This window comes from Mauremys mutica, chromosome 7 (assembly GCF_020497125.1).
Source record: "Mauremys mutica isolate MM-2020 ecotype Southern chromosome 7, ASM2049712v1, whole genome shotgun sequence".
Taxonomy (NCBI): domain Eukaryota; kingdom Metazoa; phylum Chordata; order Testudines; family Geoemydidae; genus Mauremys; species Mauremys mutica.
In genome coordinates, this window is record NC_059078.1 from 25806218 (window position 1) to 25828028 (window position 21811).

Below are 21811 nucleotides of genomic sequence, written 5' to 3' on the forward strand. Positions count from 1 at the left end.
TCAGATCTTGGTGAATTACAGTCCCTCTGATTCTGTGCCAGTCTCCTGAAAGCTGTAATACCAGGGCCGCCCGGGGGAGGGGGGGTCAAGTGGAGCAATTTAACCTGGGCCCCGCCGGGGCCCCGCGAGCCCTGGCCCGGCCGTGGTCCGGGTCTTCGACTGGCATTTCGGCAGCGGGAGGGGGCCCTTCAGTGCTGCTGAAGACGCGGAGCGACTGAAAGGACCCCTGCCGCCGAAGACCCGGACCGCCACTGGGTGAGTACAAGCGCCGCAGCTCCCCCGCTTTGCCCCAGGCCCCCTGAATCCTCTGGGCGGCCCTGTGTAATACTAGTCTAATTTCAGTGTTTGAGTTTACTGTGTGGGTGCTGGACAGGTGTTAGTTGCCTGTGATATATAGGAGGACCAAATAGATGATCCAGTGGTCCCTTCTGGGGCTTAACCTCTATGATTCTAATTTATTTTAAATCTTCTATAGGCTATTATAAGTAAAATAGACAAAATTAACAATAGAAGTTGATAATAGTATTTTAAGTACAGATGAATATGTAGAATACTGATGTGTGCAGCTACCTCCACCCTTCTGTCATAGGGTAACTGGCAAAAGTAAAATCTGATAGTAAACTAAATATAAAGGAGAACACTGATCAGTGTAAAATATAGAATCGACTATTTTCTAATTCTCAAGGATTTCATTTAAAATACAGATGAATCATCCATTTCCCCAAGGAAATTACCCTCTATCTTTCCAGAGGGAAAATGGTATATTCAGGAACACATAATCTTTTCATAGATATTCAACTTTTTGTTAACCTTCTAAAAATTACCTAATAATATTTTATTATGCTGTAAATACCCATCCCCATGTCTGCACACATGTCCTATGTAAACAAAGTTTTTGACTGAAAATATAGCTGATACGATAATTTACAATCTTAGCGGCTAGGATCAATGCAATTGCTAACACCATCTCTTTCTTCTTTTTTTGGATAATTTTTCAGTCTAATTTAATTGACCTCAAAGAACATGCATCATCATTGGCATCAACAGGGCTGAAAAGAGACTCCAAATTAAAGTCTTTAGAAATAGCCATAGAACAAAAGAAAGAAGAATGTAGTAAGTTGGAAGCACAGCTGAAAAAGGTAAGTGCCTTCTAAGAAAATTCTTATTGTGAAATGGACTAAACGCTTCACTTCTCTAGTATATAACTGGCAATGAAGCAAGAGGTCCATTTTAAAATCTGGCACTCTTCTGCTGTCTGCTGATCCTAGCATCAAACAATGTTGACTTTTTCTTTAGAAGCATGTATAAAAGCTGTCTGTGAGCCTGAAAAATTGTCTTAAGTTTCCTGTCTAAGGGGTATTTGGAAAAACTGGTGAAAATACTGGGGGGGGGGGAGGAGTTATAGAAATCAGCCGTTTCTATATGTACAAATCTAAATTACTCTTTCTAGTGAAAAATGTCTAGGTTTTATACTGAAATTCTCCTTAATTTTATTTATTTATTTATTATTTATTTAATATTTGAGGTAGTTAAAGAAAATAGTATTGAATATATCACAGTTGGCATTTATTTATATCCACCAAGAAGCAGAAGCAAACATTTAAAGAAAAATGTGTTAGAAGTATAATACTTACCCAATAATTTTAAGTAGATTACATCATTACAATACTAATTGATCTCCAAATTTTGTTGACACATTTTTTTTTCATGTGTTTCTTTGACTTTTTGCTTTGTCATTTGGTAGTGTCTGCACTCATTGTTTAAACACCAAAGTCATGATATACTCAGTGGATTTAAGCATCATATTTTCCTTCTGCAAGTGTTAAATAAGCCAGTCAGAAGTGTAGATAAAACTTTAAACCCCCAAAATACTTTGGACATGGATTTATATGCTTATGTGCTCTAGAAGAGGTTAATTAATTTAGCTTGAATATTGACATTTTTAGGTCCAGATTATGTTGAATAGTTAGCCTCATTGATTTCAGTTGGACTCCCTGTGGAATAAGGGTGAGCAAGGGTTTCAGAGTTTGAATTACCGGTATATTTTTACCTATCATTTTGATTTTATTACGTACTTCTAGGGTAGGTATATGTGCTGTAATGTATACTTTAGAAGAGCACACTCAAAATATTATGATCTAATATACATTTTACATGTATAAAACACACTATGTATACAATTGTTGGGGTGAACGTATAGCGGTCACCAAATGAAATTAATTGAAAGGAAGTTTAAAACAAACAAAATGAAGTATTTCTTCACACAATGCACAGTCTGCCTGTGGAATTCTTTGCCAAAGGATGTTGTTAAGGCCAAGACTATAACAGGGTTCAAAAAAGAACTAGATAAATTTCTGGAGGATAGGTCCATCAATGGCTATTAGCTAGAATGGGCAGGGATGGTGTCCCTACTCTATGTCTGCCGGAAGCTGGGAATGGGTAATGGGATGGATAATTTGATGATTACCTGTTCTGTTCATTCCTCTGAAACACCTGGGATTGGCCACTGTTGGAGGACAGGATACTGAGCTAGATGGACATTTGGTCTAACCCATTATGGCCTTTCTTATTTGGATGAGAGGAGGGCATTGTTTCAAATAAACTTGCATACAAAGAGCTTTTAACAAAATCTTAACCTATCAAATATTTACAAGAAATTATCAATGCAATTTGCACCAGACTTAAAATACCTAAATAAAGCCTGTAGGCATAGGGGACTTTTATTTTATTAAAAGAAATATAAATATTATTTACTGAAGGTGTGAAGAATCTTTATTTGCATTATAGTTCAGATAAGGTGATGAGCACGGTAAGATAATTATAATTTAAATATTATTACCTCTATGGTTAACTTTTACATTTAATTTTGTTGCTTTTAATGGTATTCGTTCAAATGAATTCACATGTTCAAAATATTTTCCCCAGTGGCCTTATTTTTGGGAGATTTTTTGTAATAAATAGTTCTTTAGAATGCTAAAGCACCTGCCATCTTAAAAAAATGGAAATCTGCTTGAAATTCTAAGTGAACATCTATGAATGTATATATCAACATATCATTTAGTAATGGAAAAATAAGCAGTTATAAAAGTCTGTAAATAAAAAGGAAGTATATTCCTTATGAATAAAATACAAATGGTTACCAAATGAAAGTTGAAAACATAATAGTTTGATTATACCATAAATACAACATGAATTCCCAATGGGAAGTGGCCCAAGATTTGTAGGAGGCTTGGTATTTCCACAATAACATGCAGATCATCATTGTTGGATGTGTTTAGGAGAATAGAAACACTGGCTGTTAATGACAATGGACTGCAAACAGTAATTTTTAATTTGCATTTACTTTAGTAAAAGCTTTAATTTCAGCTAAACCTAAAAATATCCTGTGATAAAAGTAACTTGCTCTCCAGAAATTGAAATCTACCTCAGTCACTGGTTTTATCCCTTAACAAACTAACTGAAACAGAAATCAGTTTTGGGAGGATTTTAGAATTTTGTTGAATGGAGATAGGAAGGAGCATATACATTTCTTCATTCTTATACACAATATACAAATCTGCATGTCCCATATGGATGCTCATTGTATCAATGAACACTCAACACTGCAGAGGTGAGAGATGTGGCACTTCATTGGACATAATTTGAAAAGTAATTCTAAATATGTATCCATTCTTTTTAAAAAATATGAACAACTTGCATATTATTTATCATTCTTAAAAAATAAATAAATCAGAGTGTTGATACTGTTAGTTAACTTGCTCAGCATTAACTATGATTCTTTAGTTGTATCCATTTTTATTCCTAAATATCGATTTAATCCAGCACATATTTGCAACAGTGAATAGTTCTGAGAAGTCATAGTCCTAAGCACTATGCCCAGAAGAAGTGTTTATGGGATACAAGGCCTAACCAAACTTGTGATGAAGAACAGTTTTGCCTTGGAATTTTGTTCCTCTCCTTTTTCAATTATTTTTTAAATTCCTCCTTTTTTGATATATATACACACATATATATATGTTTGTTTCTCCAAGACATTTTTCCCAGGGTTGACTATAACTATTTCTCAGTATTATATACTTGACACTGTGCAATACCTGCATTTCTGGGGGAGAAAATATGCAGACTCGGAAAGAATATATTCAAAAGTAAAACAAAAATCCATAGGCAGACTCCTGAATTATTTGATTACAACAAAGTGAACAGCAGCCCCATTATTAATTGAAATAGCATATGGGTTTAAAAACCAATAGATAGGAGAGCATTCAAAAAGAATAATTGCTCCTGTGTTCATACTGTATTTTACTGTACACCAAAATTGTTTAAAACCATGAGCATGCTTGTTAAGCCTTTTGTTACAAGGATTATGATTTGGAATTGATGGGAACAAAATTAGTGGAGAGCTCCCAACACTTCTGTGCCAAAACTCTACAGGCATTTTTTTTTACTTATTTTCCTTTGCTAATTATGATGGAACAGCAGGAATTACCTCATAGGTAGTGAATTATTTTTTATGTTGCTTTCCTGAATCTTATTATCCACTTTAGAATTTCCTCCTTTTGTTGTTTATCATGGATTTTATATTTCCATGCTTACTGACATACTTGCTGTTGCTAAACTACTGTTTGCCAAGCTGTACTGTTCAAAAGTCGTATTGAATCAAAAATTCAGGCTTGTGTTAATACAAAAGAAAAACCATACATTTAATGATAAAGTTTAATTAATCTTTTATTATTACTGTCTTTGAAACTTTTGTGATAAATTGCAGCCTTGGCTAAAAGCGCTTCTAGTGATTCATTGCTTGAGACTAGCACTTAATGTATCATCAAAAGTGGACACCTTTCTTTATTTCATGGGTTATTTAACTTGAGAGAGGGAAAGTAACACAAACCTTAAATTTTTTACTCCAGCTATTCTTTTTTAGAAGCCAAAGTCAACATTTATGTTTCCCCAGTGCCTCTCGCTTTCACCGAGGAATGTTTAGAAACTTAAATTTCTACTTTTTTATGACAAGTTCTTCTGTGCAAATGCACTGGATTTGTTGAGCTAATGCTGTTTTCCTGGATCTTTCCTTCTTTTCCTGTCTATGCTTCACTCCTTCCCAACTTTGCAATGTAGCAAGCTGAACAGTTGTTCAATCAGATGTACAATCCAGTAAGTCCTTTCTGAAAGTGCCCGCTGTAACATATGAAAGCATGAGGATCCATTGACCTGACACTGTGTTGTGTTCTTCCTCTATAGAGCTTTGCAAAAAAATTTTTTGATGATCACCTGTTTTAGTTGTGTCAAAATAAATGAGCTTTGTGGACTTCAAGGCCATTTTTTAAAAATATGCTATGTATTAACTGGGAATTGGATTAATATAACATCCTCTGAAGTTCAAAGGTCATTGCCTTCAGGTCCTCAACTTCTCTATTATATTTTTTTAAAAGCATGCAAAAGATAGTTTTTTGTTTTGTTTTATTTTATTTTAATGCTATGCTCATGGAATACTTTACTGGATCCTTCAAATTCAAAAGAATATATGGTGATGTATCTCACCTGATAATATCAGTAATAATACCTAGTAAATGTTTGTTCAGCATATTTTTTAAAGTTGCAGTATGATCACATTAGTTCAGAAGGCAAAAGATCAGTTTTTCAGTAAACGAATGTGCATGTTCAGTATTTACACATTTAAAAAACATATTTTGACCAAGAAAAGGCTGAAAATATAGAATGATGAAAACAAATGGCAATGTTGTCCTATAGTTTAAACAAGAAAATGTAATAATACTTTTGTTCATTTGGGATTATTCTTTGATGCCTTCTTTAATATAGTTTCTTAAGCAATTTCCTTTTGTTTCTATTGTATGCATTTTTAAATTTGAGGAAGAACAAAAACACATTCTTATGCGTAGAAGATTTTCTGGCTGGTACAAACTAACACTAAAAATATGCTGTGAGCATCACAGGGCAGAAATAATGATGTAACTGGATTGTGATAACATAGCAATTTATGACCTACAGATTACATAGTAATTCTAAATATAATTACCGTGTAATTCCAATCAGAAGGTGTGAGAGAACTTGATTTTATAGGGTTCTAAAAATATGGTATTATTCACTTGGGATGACACTGGTCCCACTGAAGTCAATGGGAGTTTTATCATTAACTTCAGTGGGCCAGGATTTCATTCGTAGGGTCGGTTGTTGATGCTGAATATTTCCTCTGATGTAGTGGAAATTTCATGTGTATTAATGGGAGAATAGATCCCATAGAATCTACCATATTTACTTCTTGAAAATCACGTAATTACATTTGGAACTCAGTCATGATTTGTTCATAGAGAACATAAAACCTAATTATATACCCACTTTCTCATCCAACATACTGTGGTGATCAGATAGTTTGCATTCTTGTGCACTTTGCACTCCTTATATTAGTTTGGGTCATCGACATGATGGTTTCATAGGTAGACGACATACTTTCATGCATATCATCTGCACTCTTATAGTGCACACCTTTTGTTTATTTCTGACTCCTTGGTTACCTTTTCTCTTGCTCTATGTAGATCACGCCCTTTATTATTTCAGTTTTAATCACACTGCTACAGTGATTGCTATTTGTTGACCATTAACCTTTTTGCATATAGTATCCCAAATCTTATCAATTTTTACTTTTTGCATACTTCTTTTTTACAAGTACTATCTCTCAGTGGTTCAAAACCACTGAATGGAAAATCTTTTATATTAAATTCATGTAGCAGATAGTTACATCTTATCCTCAGTGCATATTTTCTTTAGTTATTTTTCCCTCTGTGTTTATTTTTGACAATGTGAGAATAATATTTTTTTCAGACTGATCTAACGACTTGTTCTTTAGACCACATGATTCCCATTAACAGAAATTGAGCCAAATTTGTGTTTCCAAATATGCAATAAATATAAGGTGGATGGCAAAATTCAGTCCTGTTGAACTCCAATCTTCATTTTAAACCTTTCTGGCATTTAACAATCAATTTTTAAGTAAAACAAAACAATTTTTAAGCCTTTGTTCCCTCATACTGCCTGTTCTTTTTTCAGTAGAATGATAAATCTTTGTTAGTCCATAGAGTACTATCAACTCTGGGGCACTCACTCCTATCCATTCCTAAAAATGCACAGAACAAACAGATGAATCTGTTTTACACTTGTAGGCTTTTTGGTAGCAAAGTGGAAAAATATAATAGGGACCCAAACCCCGCTCACCTTGTTCATGAGAATATTCAAAATGAATTTAGAGGGACTACTTGTCTGAATAATATTAACAGAATTTGGACCTTGTTTTCTTTTGTGTGTAGATGTGAACACCATTTAAATTATGCAGTCATGCCCTGTGCTAATAAATAATGGTTAGAAACAAGTTACATTATTGTTATTTTTCTGTAATAAGGCATTACAATTTATTTGATTGTTTCTAGTCCTTCAAGCTGCTTCTGAATATTGAGGACCTGATTCTGCAAATACTGAGCAGAAGCAATGGAAGATCAAAAACCAAAGCAAAGATCAGCTCTAACTTGCTTAGCTCAGTCCCAGGAATTAGTTTAAAAATAACTTAAATTTAAAGAGATTTTAAAGTTTAAGAGGAGAACAGATTATTTAATTTATTATTGAACCAGAAAAAATGTGAAGGATCTTAGAAAGTATTTTCTTGCATGTACATTTCTGCTATTTCATTTAATTATTATTTTTGGTCAAGCACTAATTTGATCTTTTGGCTAATTTAAATTAAGGTATACTATTCCAATGCATGCATCTGATACAGAAAAATTAATGCAGGATTGTGGGCATAATTTATAATATATTCATTAATTTTATATGTCTTTATCAGACTTAATATTTCTGTAGACAATTTGGTATTTATATAGAAAAAATTATTTTGCCTCTACTTGTGGCATGCAAAATAAAAAACAGGGTTGATAATATGAAATGCTTTTTAGAATCAGAGAAGTTCAAATATTTGGATTTTTGGGGATTGCAAAAAATAATAATGTCTTTTCCAATACTGAAATACAGCATAGTATCAATTCAGTAATTGTATGCAAGTAGTATATTTTCTTTAAAAGGCAACATCCCAATTAATAATTGGAAAAAAAGTGTGTATTTATATTTAACTTTTATTACTGAGAAACTGTTGTTAGATGGTTACAGTACTATGCAAATTAAAAATAGTATCAAGCCCCTAAAAGAATTTACAAACACGCTATTGGCATTTATATTGAATATGTAAGTGGTGTATATTAATAAGAAAATTTTGTCTTGTAAAGAACTGTTCAGATGGAACAGATTTATTAGCATAAGTAGTTAGCACAAGGGTGGCCAAACTTTCTGGCCCTCCGAGCCACATACGGCAATCTTCAGAAGTTCAAGAGCCAGAGGTTGGGGCTTCAGGGCTGCTCCTGCTGAAGCCCTGAGCCCTGGCAGTTGCGCCCTGCAGGGCTGAAACCCCAAAACTCCCTTCCTGCTGGGCAGAAGCCCCTTCCACACCACCCTGATGCAAGGCAAAGGTCCTGAGCATCCCCCCACCCAGTCTGGTAGGTGAAGAATGGGTGTGGGGGGGGGCTCCCTGAGCCGCACTTTAATGGTAAAAGAGCCACATGTGGCTCACGAGCCACAGTTTGGCCACCCCTGAGTTAGCACATTTAACTGTGAAATTGAGAGTGTCTTTCTCAGACCTGAAGAAGAGCTCTGCATGGCTTGAAAGCTTGTCTCTCTCACCAACAGAAGTTGGTCCAATAGAAGATATTACCTCACCCACTTTCTCTCTCTATTTGCCCCTAATGTGAGAGAATTGAATAACTTAGTTGTGAACTTAATCCATGTCTATACGTACTACACTGCAGCAGTGCAGCTGTACTGGTACAGCTGTGCCGTTGAAGCACATCCGGTGAAGATGCTCTATGCCGACAGGAGAGAGTTCTCCCGTTGGAATAAAAAAACCCTCACCTCCGCAAGTGCATTAAGCTATGTTGGTGGGAGAAGGTCTTCCATCGACATAGCACTGTGCACATGAGTGCTTATGTCGGTGTAATTTAGTCGCTCGCGGGGGTGGAATATTCACACTCCTGAGTGACATAAATTTTGCTGACATAGGCTGTAGTGTAGACATAGCCTCACTCTATATTTACAGCCAATTAGTCTGTCCTTGGCAAATTTTGAATAACACCAGAAAACTTTTCTGTTTCAAAGATGTTTTATGATATTGTTCCATCAGCCCTCCATATATGTGGAACCTTTCCTTTTTTCCTTCCATTTAGTAATGTGCATGGGTTTGATCCTGCATCCCTTCTGCAAAACAATCCTTATTCTCCCAATTAGTCCCAATCTACTGAATGGGTAATCCCATGCAAGTAGGGACAACCTAATAATTGTTTCAAATACTGGACTCCATATTTAATTTCCTAATATTTTTAGATTAGAATGTTTTTATCCTGGTATTTGCAATATGCTTTTACATTATTTTACATTATGCATCTCTGTGAAGCATCTCTAGAGCCTTGGTAGGGTGGGGTAGGTAATTTATCAGTTCTGGGCATACTCGAGTTTTATAGGCACTGTCTTATGCTTGGAGAGGTGTTGAAATGCATTGCTCCAAGGGGAACCTATCCAGGAGGAATTGTGCCTCTGGAAGGCGGAATTCCTCATGGAATTTGCTGGTATGTAGCGGAATATACCCTTCAACTACACCGTTTTGTGAGTGCAGCATATTCCTGCATGCATACCCAGCTAGCTCTGGTGCCTCTGCTGTGTGGAACCCTGGCTCTGCTTTCACCCTTTCCCTTTCGAAGTGTCTTGAGTACCGGGCATGTTAGGAATAGGGCTTTGGAGTAATAGGGCTTCTGTTGTGCCTGGCTACGGAACAAGAGTGCAAAGGGAACTAGGGAGTCTCCTGGTGCCATTTACTTCCCTTGTGCTTCCTGGAGCTGCCAGGAATTATTATTGTTAACATGAAAAGACCTCCAAATGATTTCATTTTACACAACTAATTTTAACACTAAAAATTTGAAAACATTACTGTTTTGTCTTCAATATCTAGTACATGTGTGTAACGCTCTTCATGGTTACAATAATAAAAAGGAGCATCAAACATGTACAATTCTAATGTAAAGTTAACATGCAAACTACTGTTAATTAAAGCATCCATAATGATTAAAAAGACTATTTCTGTAAAGTGGTGTGGTCAAGTGGATATAGTGTGTGACTGGGCTTCAGGGAATTTGGGTTCTCTTCCCAGCTCTCCCATTGAATCGTTGAGTGTCTCTGCACTGCAGTGGGCATGTGGATAGTCAGATATGTGCTAATGGTGATGGGATAGAATATAAGAGGCAAATGAGAAATAGGGACAGAGTGGGTGAGTCTATTTCAGGACTTAAGTGAGGAGTGAGGAAATCTGAGGAGTGATGTGAAGGGATGGCTCTCCCCATAGATTACCTGGGATCTTAAAAGAGAGAACCTGATTTTTCCTGTGGATTTTTGGTCTCTACAGAAATATAGGAATACTTGCCAGCTCCTGCTCTATTTTCAGTGGGAGAGGAACATGTATGGCCCAATTGTGCAAAGTGCTGTACACTCTCATTTCCTGTTGAAGTCAGTGGGAATTGAGAGTGCTTAGCGCCTTAAAGAAGGACCTCAATCTCTTGCACAACTGGATTTTGAGCCGTTATTGCACTTAAAAAATATAATGCTGGCAAAAAAAAAAAATTGACTATAGCTAATTCCCTCCCCACCCCCCACCCCCAATGTGATATTTATCAACTTTTTGGATTTCTAAAAGATAAAAAATAATTTGTTAGTAAATGTGCCACCAGAACAATATAGTTGAAATACTCTTAAGTACCAGTCCCTGCAATGAGCTCAGTGTAGGGAGATCCCAGCATCTGCTTGAAGCCTGTAGCCTAAGAATGTAATATTGTCTAGAGGGGAGGATTGGAGTAACAAGAAAAACAAATATAGTGAGCTTCTTATGTCACTTCCATGTTCTTTTCACAATTAGATCTCCTGCGAGAATAGAAATCCCAAAGTAGAAAAATAGAATTTGAAAGCAACATTATTTTCCTTATTATCCTCATGCTTAAATTATGTTACACGCAGAAACAAAATATTTTTGTTCTTCAGTAATGTAATTATTTTTCCTCCTTTAAACACAAGACTTTAAAAAAAATATATATATATAGAAAAATTTCTACTAAATCATTGCAAAGAATGTCAACCTTCTAACCGTAGTAGTTCGTGGTACTGATTTTTTTTTTCAAAACATGCATGTTTCATTTTGACCAGCAGTTGTTTCATTGCTTGCTTGCCTTGTTTATTCCCTGAAATTAAAACTAAATCAACATCTTCTCTGTTTAGTAAGATAGCAGGAAGACCTACTGTTCTAATTAATTTTTGTAAAATATTTGTACATTTTTAAAAAATGTTCTCTGAATTTTTTATGTTTAATGTGCACTGCAGTTAAACTACTTGTTTTTTCCCTGCCTGCTCTTTGAAGATGCCAATTAGGAATAATGAGAAACAAGGGGTAGGCTAAGCATTGCAGTGCATTGTTGTTTCCATCTGTCTCTGATTATTTCAGCCAAGAGTTTAAAGCCCTTTATGCCCAATCCTGCTCCCATTGAAGTTAATGGGACTTTCCCATTAGTTTTGGTGGGAGTAGGACAGGACTCCGCCCTGTTGTTGTTGTTTTCATTGTGTTCTTTCTTGTCTGTGAAATTGCCACCCACCCATGCATGTGTTTGCCAGGTATATTTATTTGTGCCGTGTTCACCAATGGGCTTGTTCCTCTGATGTTTCAGGTTAAGTATTAACAGTAGAAAAAAAGGCTTTGGGTTAAAACTGTCAGCTGAAAGCATTCTTCTAGTTTTACCTTTAAAAACAGCTCTGATTCCTTCCTTTAAATTGTTAGTATCCAATGAGATTTTAATAGATATCTAGTGGTTTAATCTGTGGACTAGGGTACCGAATGTGGCATTTTTTTTAAATGCCTGTTTGTTTGACTGTAGTAAGAAACTTTTATAGTGAAACAAAAGTTAAGATTTTCATGGTTACGTTCATGTATGAAAAATGCTAAATTGGGGAAAATATTTTTTCTTCATGATGCACTTTTGGGAATATAAACCACTGATGATTATAGGTAGAATGCAGACAGATTTTCATTTTTCTTTTCTGTGCCTCTATGGGAATATGTTTCCAACTGACAAAAATACCCATAATCCTTTTTTTCATGCAGATTTGAACTCTGAGGCTGCTGAAATAGCACCACCAAACTATCTAAATGATTGTTGTTGTTTTTTAATTTAACACCGAAGGCTCATGAAGCTGAAGAAGAAGCTCGGCTGAACCCAGAATTTGCAGACAGAATGAAACAGCTTGACAAAGAGGCATCTTACTACAGAGAAGAATGTGGCAAAGCTCAAGCTGAGGTTGACAGACTTCTAGAAATCCTCAAGGAAGTTGAGAATGAGAAGAATGACAAAGATAAGAAAATTGCTGAGCTAGAAAGGTATTTTTTTGTATTATTTGCTTTATATTGAATGGCCTTTTTATTAAGAGATCTCCATTGTGGAAGGACCTAAAATAACAAAAAAGTCAATTCACATTACTTCACGAGTTGTACCTAAGAAACAAGTTTATGTGCTGGCTTTGAAGCAGATTTGGAATTTCCTCCTTTTGGCTAGAAAAGGCTTGGTATTCTACATATCAAAGAGTATATATAGGGAAACTTCTACCCAGTTTACATAGTAATATCCCTGTCTGCAGAACCTGGGTGAGATATTGCATTATGGGAGCAATTATGCTTTTTTACTGATACTGTATTAGTATTAGTGAACCCAAATAAGAACCATTCCAGACATTTGTCCTTGCCTGGAACAGCATGTACAGTATACATCTGAGAAATTCTGGAAAGATGCGGTAAATCTTCTTAATCTGTTCCTTAACTCTAGCTTTGGGTATTTTTCTGGGGTACCTCGCACTTCTGTTGGCAAGTATCCTTTGAAGGTGGCTCTTCCCCTTTCTTCTTACATGTGGGGAAGTTGTTCAGCCTTTCCCTAGAGAGAGGGGGTTGGAACCACTAATCTTGTTCCTTTCAAATTGAAAAGTACTGTAAAGCTTCTTCTGAAGATTGTGCCCCAGGTTGTACTATATATGTGAAGTTCTTGAATGTAAGAGATTTCTCCATTCCTATCCCAGCGTAGCCATTCTTATGGGAAGGAAGGAAGGAAGCAATCTTGTGTGTTCGGGTGTTTCAAAAGTGTGTATTTCAGGGGTTGTGTTGTGAGAGGAGAGTCTCAAGGGGCCACATAAATCAAAAGCAAGATCAGTGGGTCCCACTGTAACTGTTGCTAGATCCTGCCCATCTATCAGCTACTACTGGACAAAGTGGCGCACTGCCACAGAAGAAAGATCCTGCTACAAAATAGACCTACTAGTAATTTCAATTGTTATTGGAGGGAGAAAGCCAAGATCTGTTTTTTACGGAAGGAGGCTTGTGTGGATTAGAGGTAAAACATCCTTCTTACATGGTTTGAAACTTCCGGTGAACTTCCAAAAGTTAATGTGGTTATTTATCAGCTTTTTACAATTTAACTGTTGCTAAATATTTACTTTATTTACTTTTTGCAGGCACTTGTCAAAGATCTGGTTAGCAATAATTACTTGTGGATGGTGTAGAATAAAATGCTTAAGAATAAAATCACGAAAATGATATTCTGTTCAACATATTATTTTACCATAAATTAATATATTTACTATTATTACAATATTATAATTGTATGAGTAATGTGCATGTGCCCAGGAGATGTGGGATGGATGATAGATGAATTTTGTAGATAAATGCGTAATAAATACATCTACCTGATGTACACAATGCCCACAAGTTACTGGAAATTTTTTTATATAGATATAGAAAATTCTCGTTGCCCGGAACAGGAATTATAGTAACTGTGGGCCTTAATGTGCTAAGAAGCACTGACATCTGCACAAGTTAGTAGAAGTTACTGGTGCTGAGCACCTTGTAGAATTGGGCCCCGATTTTTCTTTTAAACTTTCTTGTTTTGGGAAATTTGGTAAAATAAAGATTTAAATTCCCACACTGTAAATAATATGTTTAATAGTTTACTTCCAGCATAGTTAATACAAAGGATATAATCAAATACAGAGACATAAATATAAGAATAGATCGTATGGTTTTCTTCATGCATATGAATGTGATTTCCTGCATGATATTTTTATTTGATTTATGTGAACCTTAGTCTGAACATAAAGCAGTTTCAGTCATTTACTGACAATTGATTATAGAGCAAATGGCCAGGATTCTAATGAGTAGTGGATATTTTACGTTTTCCTTCAATTTCACACAAAGAAATGAATCACATGTATATTGAGTGTCACAAAATTGGTGACCTATTTCTGAGAAACGTGTACAGTATATTTGAATAGCTGAATATGACCAGATGGTGGCTATAAAATGTTATAAATTTTAGCCCCCAACTTGCATTGAGATTTGCTAGAATGGCCCCTGGCCCCTGTGTGGAATCCAGTTAATTTCAATGAGACTACTCACATGATTAAACTTAAGCACATGTATCATGCATCCGAGCTAGAATACTCAGCACTTCTCAGGATTGAGCCCTAGAGATTCAATGTACATAAGAAAGTATTCCATGAAGAAGCAGATTAACTATTCCAAAATAAAACACAAATGTTGATTTAGAAATTTTGTGTTGGTTCATCTATTTAGAATGTAAGGGCTAAATTATCCTTTGTTTTAGACTGCAGCATGGGAGAATAAGGAGACATAAGTATATTCACCTTCCTGTATATGTATGGGTATTAAGGGGTGGGGAATGGGTGGCCAGCACACCAGGGAAAGTAATCTGTTCTAGGTACAGAGACACAGTGAAGAGGCCTGATTTTCAGAGTGTTGATGCTTAAGCCTTTTTTAGCAAATGAGCCTCCTTTAATATGACCCAAAGTTTGAGACCCTTATAATTCCAGCAAGAAGTAAACTACTGCAGTTCTTTACAAGGTGCTGCATACTTTCCCCCGTGTGATGGCTCAGCTCTGTTGGCTGGTTATCTGAGGGAAGGCAGAGCCAAGGTTTTACCTACTCTCCACCCATTCCTTGTTGGGGTAAAAAGATGAGTTACAGCTCTGCAAACTTGCTTCCTCCACTTTGTTCCCAACTCTCCTATGCAGCTTCCAAAGGGAAAATTGTCTTCTGTCCAGTGATAGTGACAGCACATGCTCCAGATACAGAGGCTTGTGCGGGATTTCTTAGGAAAGTGAGTGCTCTGTCCAGGCATTCATTTTGAACATAATCTGCTGAGCACCATGTGTATTCCTATTCTAACATCTTCCTTGCATTGCAAGGTAGTCTTTTTAAGTTGCCCAGTATCTAATTTTGTTTGCTCGAATTATAATACACATACTTCATAATATTATTAGTTATAGTGTTTTTACCAATATAACACATCTCCATTTCAGAGTTATGGAGGAGTGTTTATAATTAAATCCTTTTATCTGAAATTAAAAAAATGTTGAAATAAGTTTGTATTTTATAGATTGAAATAAAACTTAACACAGAGAAATCACTTTTGACTAGTATATTAGAGAACGTCAAATGTTTGAAAGAAGAGATATCTGATTTAGGATAGTCCCAAAGAAATGTACGTGCTGAATAGCAGACAGGCAGGAATTATTAACAAAACTGAAGGAGCTTTTATGCATATGGTAATTCTCTTTGGCTTGAACTTTATGTTTCTACTTCAGATATCACTGCGTTTCTGACAGTTTAATCATTTACTTCTAACAAATGCCTATACTGTATACAGTACATCATGTATACTGTAGGTTGGTCTGTATGTTAATTACTCTTTATATACAATAAAATACTTTGATTTTTCAAATTGGTTATTGTTACAATCTGATAAACCTAAAAGTTTTCTAGCACTCTTTGGTAACTTATTGCATTGGTCATGTTTTTTCTGCTGTATCGGTATAATACTCATTTTCAATAAAGTCAAGTGTAAAAGATCTTGTACAACTATCAGTATAACTAACAATAACAATGTATACTCTTAATAGCCTGTAATATGCTTTTCCCAGAGCAATCTTATGTTATTTAACTTTCTATGAGTTCACATCTTGAGTGGTTTGTTAAAGGAATGAGAACTGAGATCTTGTGCTTCCAGAACCTGAGAAGTGCAGATATCCTGTTACCCACATGTGCACCAGGGGCTAAATTATGGGTGGGTGAAGTGGTTATAGAGTTCCTGGCCCTCCACAGTAACCAAATAAGATCAGGATGTGTTGCAGCGTGGAGCTTACTAAACATGGGAACTTCCTGGTCCGGAAGTTCTTTAGTTACTGCTCCTTAAAGCATGACTTTTTGTGTGTGTCCTCATGCTCTAGTGTGTGTGGGTGAAAAGCAGCATAGGGAGGCTGTGCCTGCTCACGGATGACTTGGTATTTGGGAATTGTAAACAGAGTTCTCTGCACATGTCTGGTTTCCATTTGTTTAAACCTTAAAAGAAAGGATGGTTGGAAAAGTTGTGGAAGATCTGGCAAGACACCAAGCTACAGCTTGCAACAATGTGCAGCTAAAGAGGCAGAATATAAGAGATGCCACAAAATGGGATATTTGGCAATAGCGTGCAGGTCATCAATAATAGTGGAAACTATCCAACAGGGATTGTTATCAGATGACGGTGAGCCTATATTTCTAAGGACTATATCCTCACTAGAACAGGCAATATCTTTGTACATAAGCATGAATCTAAGCAATCAAAAACTTAAATTTAAAATTGTTAGTGGAGCAGCAGTCACTGTAGTTCCAAAAAGTTTATAATCAATCCCAGATGAAAATCAGCAAAGATCAAATAAGATTCTACATGGGGCTAGTAACAATAGTTGGATGTTTGTGGGAAGTTCCTTGGGAAATTGGGAAACAACTGAAAGTTGTTTAACAAGCAATATGTGTCATACCAGGACTAACAACTCCCCTACTAGAGTTTCCAGCATACAAGGACTACATTTATTACTGAAACTGGAATGCATTAATGGCAGAAAGCAAACTATACAGGACATGTATCCACACATCTTATCAGGGCTAGGAATGTTGTCAAGAAAGTACAAAATAAAATCAGTGCCATCACCAACTCCCTTGGCTCTCTCAGCCTCATATTGCATCCTTATACCTTTTAGAGGAAAAGTCAAAGAAGAATTAAAGAGAGTGGGGTTATTTCCCAGATAGAAGAACTCACTGACTGGTGTGCGAGAATGGGTGTAGTACTGAAGCTCAATGGCAAATTCTGCATTTGTGTGGACTTTACACAACCTTATAAAAGGGTGCACAGAGAAAGACACATACTTCCTGCAGCTGATAAGGCATTAGCTGTGTTATCAGAGGCCAAAGTCTTCTCAAAGTTAGATACTATGACAGGCTTCTGGCAGATCCCCCTGGCTAAAAAATCTGTACCATTAACTACATTCATCACCTGGTTTGGAAGGTACTGTTTCATTCGTCTTCCATTTGGCACATTTCAAAAAGAGAATCTCTCAGATTGTCAGGTTTTCCTGGCATCCTCTTCCATGCAGATGAGGTGTTGGTATATGGCAGAGATAAAAATGAACATGATGAGTGACTACACACAGTTTTGAGATGCTTTCAAGAAGCTAGATTCACTCTGAATAAGAAATGTGAATCTGGAAAGGAGCAGATTACATTTATAGGACACATAATTAGCAAACAGGGAATTCAGCCAGATTCAGACAAACTGAAAGCATTAATTGCCTTACCCAAACCACAAAACATTTCTGGTGTAAAAAGGTTTCTGGGCATGACAAACCATTTTGGGAAATTCTTACCAAATTTATTCATGTAACAAAACTCTTAAGAGATTTCCATAATGGTCACAATTTACAGATCTGGGTGAACACATAACAAAATGCATTTAATAAAATAAATAAAAAGTACTGTTTTGGCACAATACTCTAAACTACCCATCAACAGTAGCAGTGGATGCATCGTCATATGGTTTAGGAGCAGAACTCAAACAAAAGCAGCCAGAAGGAGACCAGAGACTTGTTGCATTTATATCAAGGAGCCTCTCAGAAACTGAACAGTGGTATGCTCAAGTGAAAAAGGAAGCTCTAGCAGACACTTGGGTCTGTGAACGGACATAACCCCTTAGTGGATTCAAAACCACTGGATGATCTTCTACCTAAGATTCAAAAATTTCAACTACAGCTGATGCAATTTTCTTTAAACATTGATCATGTGCTAGGGAAAGCTCTCATAACAGTAGACAGTCTATCTAGAACCCCAATTAAGCAGCCACCAAATGAAAAGGACAAGACTTTAGAGAAAGACGTCAAAGTCTACATTGACTTTGTTCTGGCAACAAATCCAGCATTTGTCAGCTGACTTCAGCTAATTAGAGATGAACAACTAAAGGATAAGACTTGCCAGAAATATACTGAATTCTGCCAAAGAGGGTGGGCTCAGAGTCAACTTCCAACAGACCTACTGTTGTATTGGCAGGAATGTACGGACCTCGTTGGGGCTGATGGCCTGCTTCTGAAAGGATGGAACAATTTTATCCCTACAGTACTACAGAAAGAGATTCTCTCCAAAATCCATACAGAAGACCAAGGAATAAACAAGTGCAGAGCATGAACACAACAGACTGGGCGGTGACCCAGTCTCAATGGCAAATTCAGACTTTAGTAGAGTGCTGTGGGGTATGAAACAAGGGGCGGGGGCAATCTCCAGAGCAATTAGTCTCTACAAAACTACCTGACAGAGCTTGACAGTGGGTAGCAACATATTTGCTTCTCTGGAAAGACACACATTATTGTAGTTGATTACTTTTCCAGGTATATTGACTTGGCTTTACTTACTTAGACTTCCTCAGCACAGGATAGCCAGAGACTGAAGTGAATATTTGAAAAACACGGAGTTCCTAAAGTCTCCATATCAAATAATGCGTGTCAATTTATCTCTGAAATGTGCCTACCATGCACACAGGACTTTGATTTTTAATATTTTACTAGTAGTCCACATTTCCTCCAGAGTAATGGTGAGGTGGAGAGAGCAGTGCAGATTTTAAAAAGACCTATATAAAAACAATAGACCAGTATAAAGCATTTATGGTCCAGCAGTCAACATCACTTGTGTCTGGTCTATTCCCAGCAAAACGTTTGCTGCGAAGACAACTAAGGATGGTTATAGCTATGGTACTAATATGCTTAAATCTAAATAGCCCAACCTGAAGGAATTTTGAAAATGGGATTCTGAAATTAAAATTAAGCAGCAACAAAACTTCAGTGATTGGCACAGAACAAAAGCATTACCTGAACTGAGACCAGGGAGCAACGGTTGGCTTAAAAGTTCCCAGAAAATTGGAACAGTTCTGAACCAGGCAGACACTCCCAGAGGCTACCTAGTGGAGACTCCAAAAGGACTTCTCTGGAAGAATCTGGTTAATCTTAAATATTTCCTAACACAACAAGGAACGGATCTGGGACCTGCGGGTACTCTGTCACGAATTGAGCCCTCCTTCCCCCAGAGAACTGCACACACAAATTCAGCAAAAGGGAGACTATAGTCTGGAAGATTGATCAGACCCCCCTCAAAGGCTTGATCTTTTGAATATTGCTCTGGACTATGTAAATGGGGTTGGCAAAGGGACATAGTGTAAATAGTTTTGAGGAATTGGAAGTTTCTTTTGAATTGTATGTATAGACACTGATTTATGATTTAAGTTTCAATTTATTATAAAGAAAGGAAGATGTGCAGTAGTTATAGAATTCCTGGTCCTCTACACACACCAATCAGTACTAGTGTGTGTTGCATCATGGAGCTTAATAAATGAGGGAACTTCCAGTTCAGGGAATTGTATAGTTGCTACTTAAAGCATGCCTCTTCATGTTTGTCTTCACACTACAGTATGTGTAGCTAAAAAGCAGCATAGGGAGGCTGTCCCTGCTCATTTGTAACTCAGGATTTTGGGAATTATAAACAGTTTCCTGCAAATGTCTGGACTCTATTTGTTTAAAGAGCCCTGCACGCTTCATAGGATGATAAATTCCATCCCATGGAGGAGGGTATTTGAAGAAAAGTCCACAAAGGAAATGGACTAGATTAATAACAAATTTCTTTTTGGAGAGGGCTTCTGCTTGGACAGCCCTTTCCATGAATCACTTTAAGCAGCCTATGCAATGTATGCCCCGAATCAGCTCAATTACTATGCAGAAGAAACCAGTTTAGGAAATGGTGGATCTTTAAGCTCCAACAGAGGTTTGGAGGACCACCCCTGAGGGAAGCAGAAACAGATCAGGCACATGTTGATTTTTAACAGATAAAACAGGTCTAAGCTACAGTTTTGTCCAGTTATGTGTGTTGCTTCTATAAGCTATAGCCCCTGACTAACCCATCTGGCAATCTGCAGGTATATACTTGAGTCATTCCAGCTTGATGTTGGATAAAGAGTGAAGTGTCATCAGGTTGATGGAGGGGGGATGAGAGAGTAAATCGTGATGCAGATCCCTAAAACCTGGAGTTACGCCAGGGAGGAAAATGTAGACTAGTTAATCAGTTTGTTAAATTGAATCCAGCCACTTAGCAGAGCCCTTAGGAATTACAAAGATTTCAGACAGATATTATTTTGAGGCAAAGACACTACTGAAGCATTTTCTTAGCTGCAATTTGATTATATTCTCTTTGTGGGACTTTAACTGTATAGTAAATATGTGCAGTACTATTGCAAGAGTCTGGCAGCATTTGCATCAGAAATCCTTTGTGGTGAGCTAGACTGGGGCTGGTCCTTAGGTGGCTATGCAGTAGGGAAGATAGGGTCCTCTTAATACAAGTACAGAATTATGGCCTCTGTGCTGCGCTGCCGGTCTTTCTGGGAGCAAGTCACCCAAAAGCCATCGATCCACCCTCTTTAAGGGCCTGTGGCCAATCAGGTCTGTTCCTATATCAGCCCCAACTGAGAAGGGGTCAGTTGAGGAGTGTTGCAGGAAAGTTAGCTCCTGTGGCTTGTCCTAGAGTAGGGAGGAGAGGTTCAAGGGAAAAGGCTTCCGGGCCCCTCCAGCTTGCTTTATTCAGGGGAATAGCTTTGTATGTGTGTGTTTGTGAGTTTTGTATTTGAAGAATAAAATTGTGCCCTGAAGGAAACTCCTGAATACACTTTTGGGAGTGGCATTAGTTCCTCCTGCACTGGGAAGATAGACAAGCAGTCTACCCCCTCCACATCACCCAGCAGAGCTAGGATCATACTGTACTCTCCATAGCACAATTGGGTTCTTCCAGGGAGCAATTCTGCGTCTTTGGAGCAGAATGCCCCTGTGATCACCTGGAATGGTATAGTGCAGCATGCCTCTCACTCCAGGCTTTGATTAAAGGGCACAATCTATCCAAGCCCACAATTTACAGTTCTTTTGTGCATGTAATTATCCACTTCACACCTGCAACTGTGTTTTTGCACATACCATCTTAGAGAGGCACAGTTATGAATATTCAATTTCAAATATCCTTTATTTCACTGGGCATTTTTGTAGTGAATTGAGATGGAAAGAAAAGTGATGGCTACTCTATAAAAATTGCCAGCATTCAAACCGTGCAGCACTGACATAATTCAGTATGTGAAATACAAGGAACCAGCATGCTGAATAGCTGTCAAAAGCTATTTTTCTGGTTTTTTTAAATTATCTTTCATAAATAAATGCAACAATGTGCAGCTGTGACAACTCTAGGAATTATTCTAGTTTGGCATAAGATAGGGATTTT

General features: G+C 37.0%; 1 protein-coding gene across 9 annotated transcripts in view; it reads left to right on the forward strand.

Annotated features, from left to right (window-relative positions):
- The window catches only part of ERC2 (ELKS/RAB6-interacting/CAST family member 2), an 829394-nt gene that overhangs the window by 368457 nt on the left and 439126 nt on the right, over nucleotides 1-21811 (forward strand). For all 9 annotated transcript variants that reach the window (XM_045024524.1, XM_045024526.1, XM_045024525.1 and 6 more), the window contains 2 exons: nucleotides 999-1139; nucleotides 12324-12517. In XM_045024524.1, the coding sequence (XP_044880459.1) occupies nucleotides 999-1139; nucleotides 12324-12517 (335 nt within the window). The remainder of the gene's footprint in view (nucleotides 1-998; nucleotides 1140-12323; nucleotides 12518-21811) is intronic.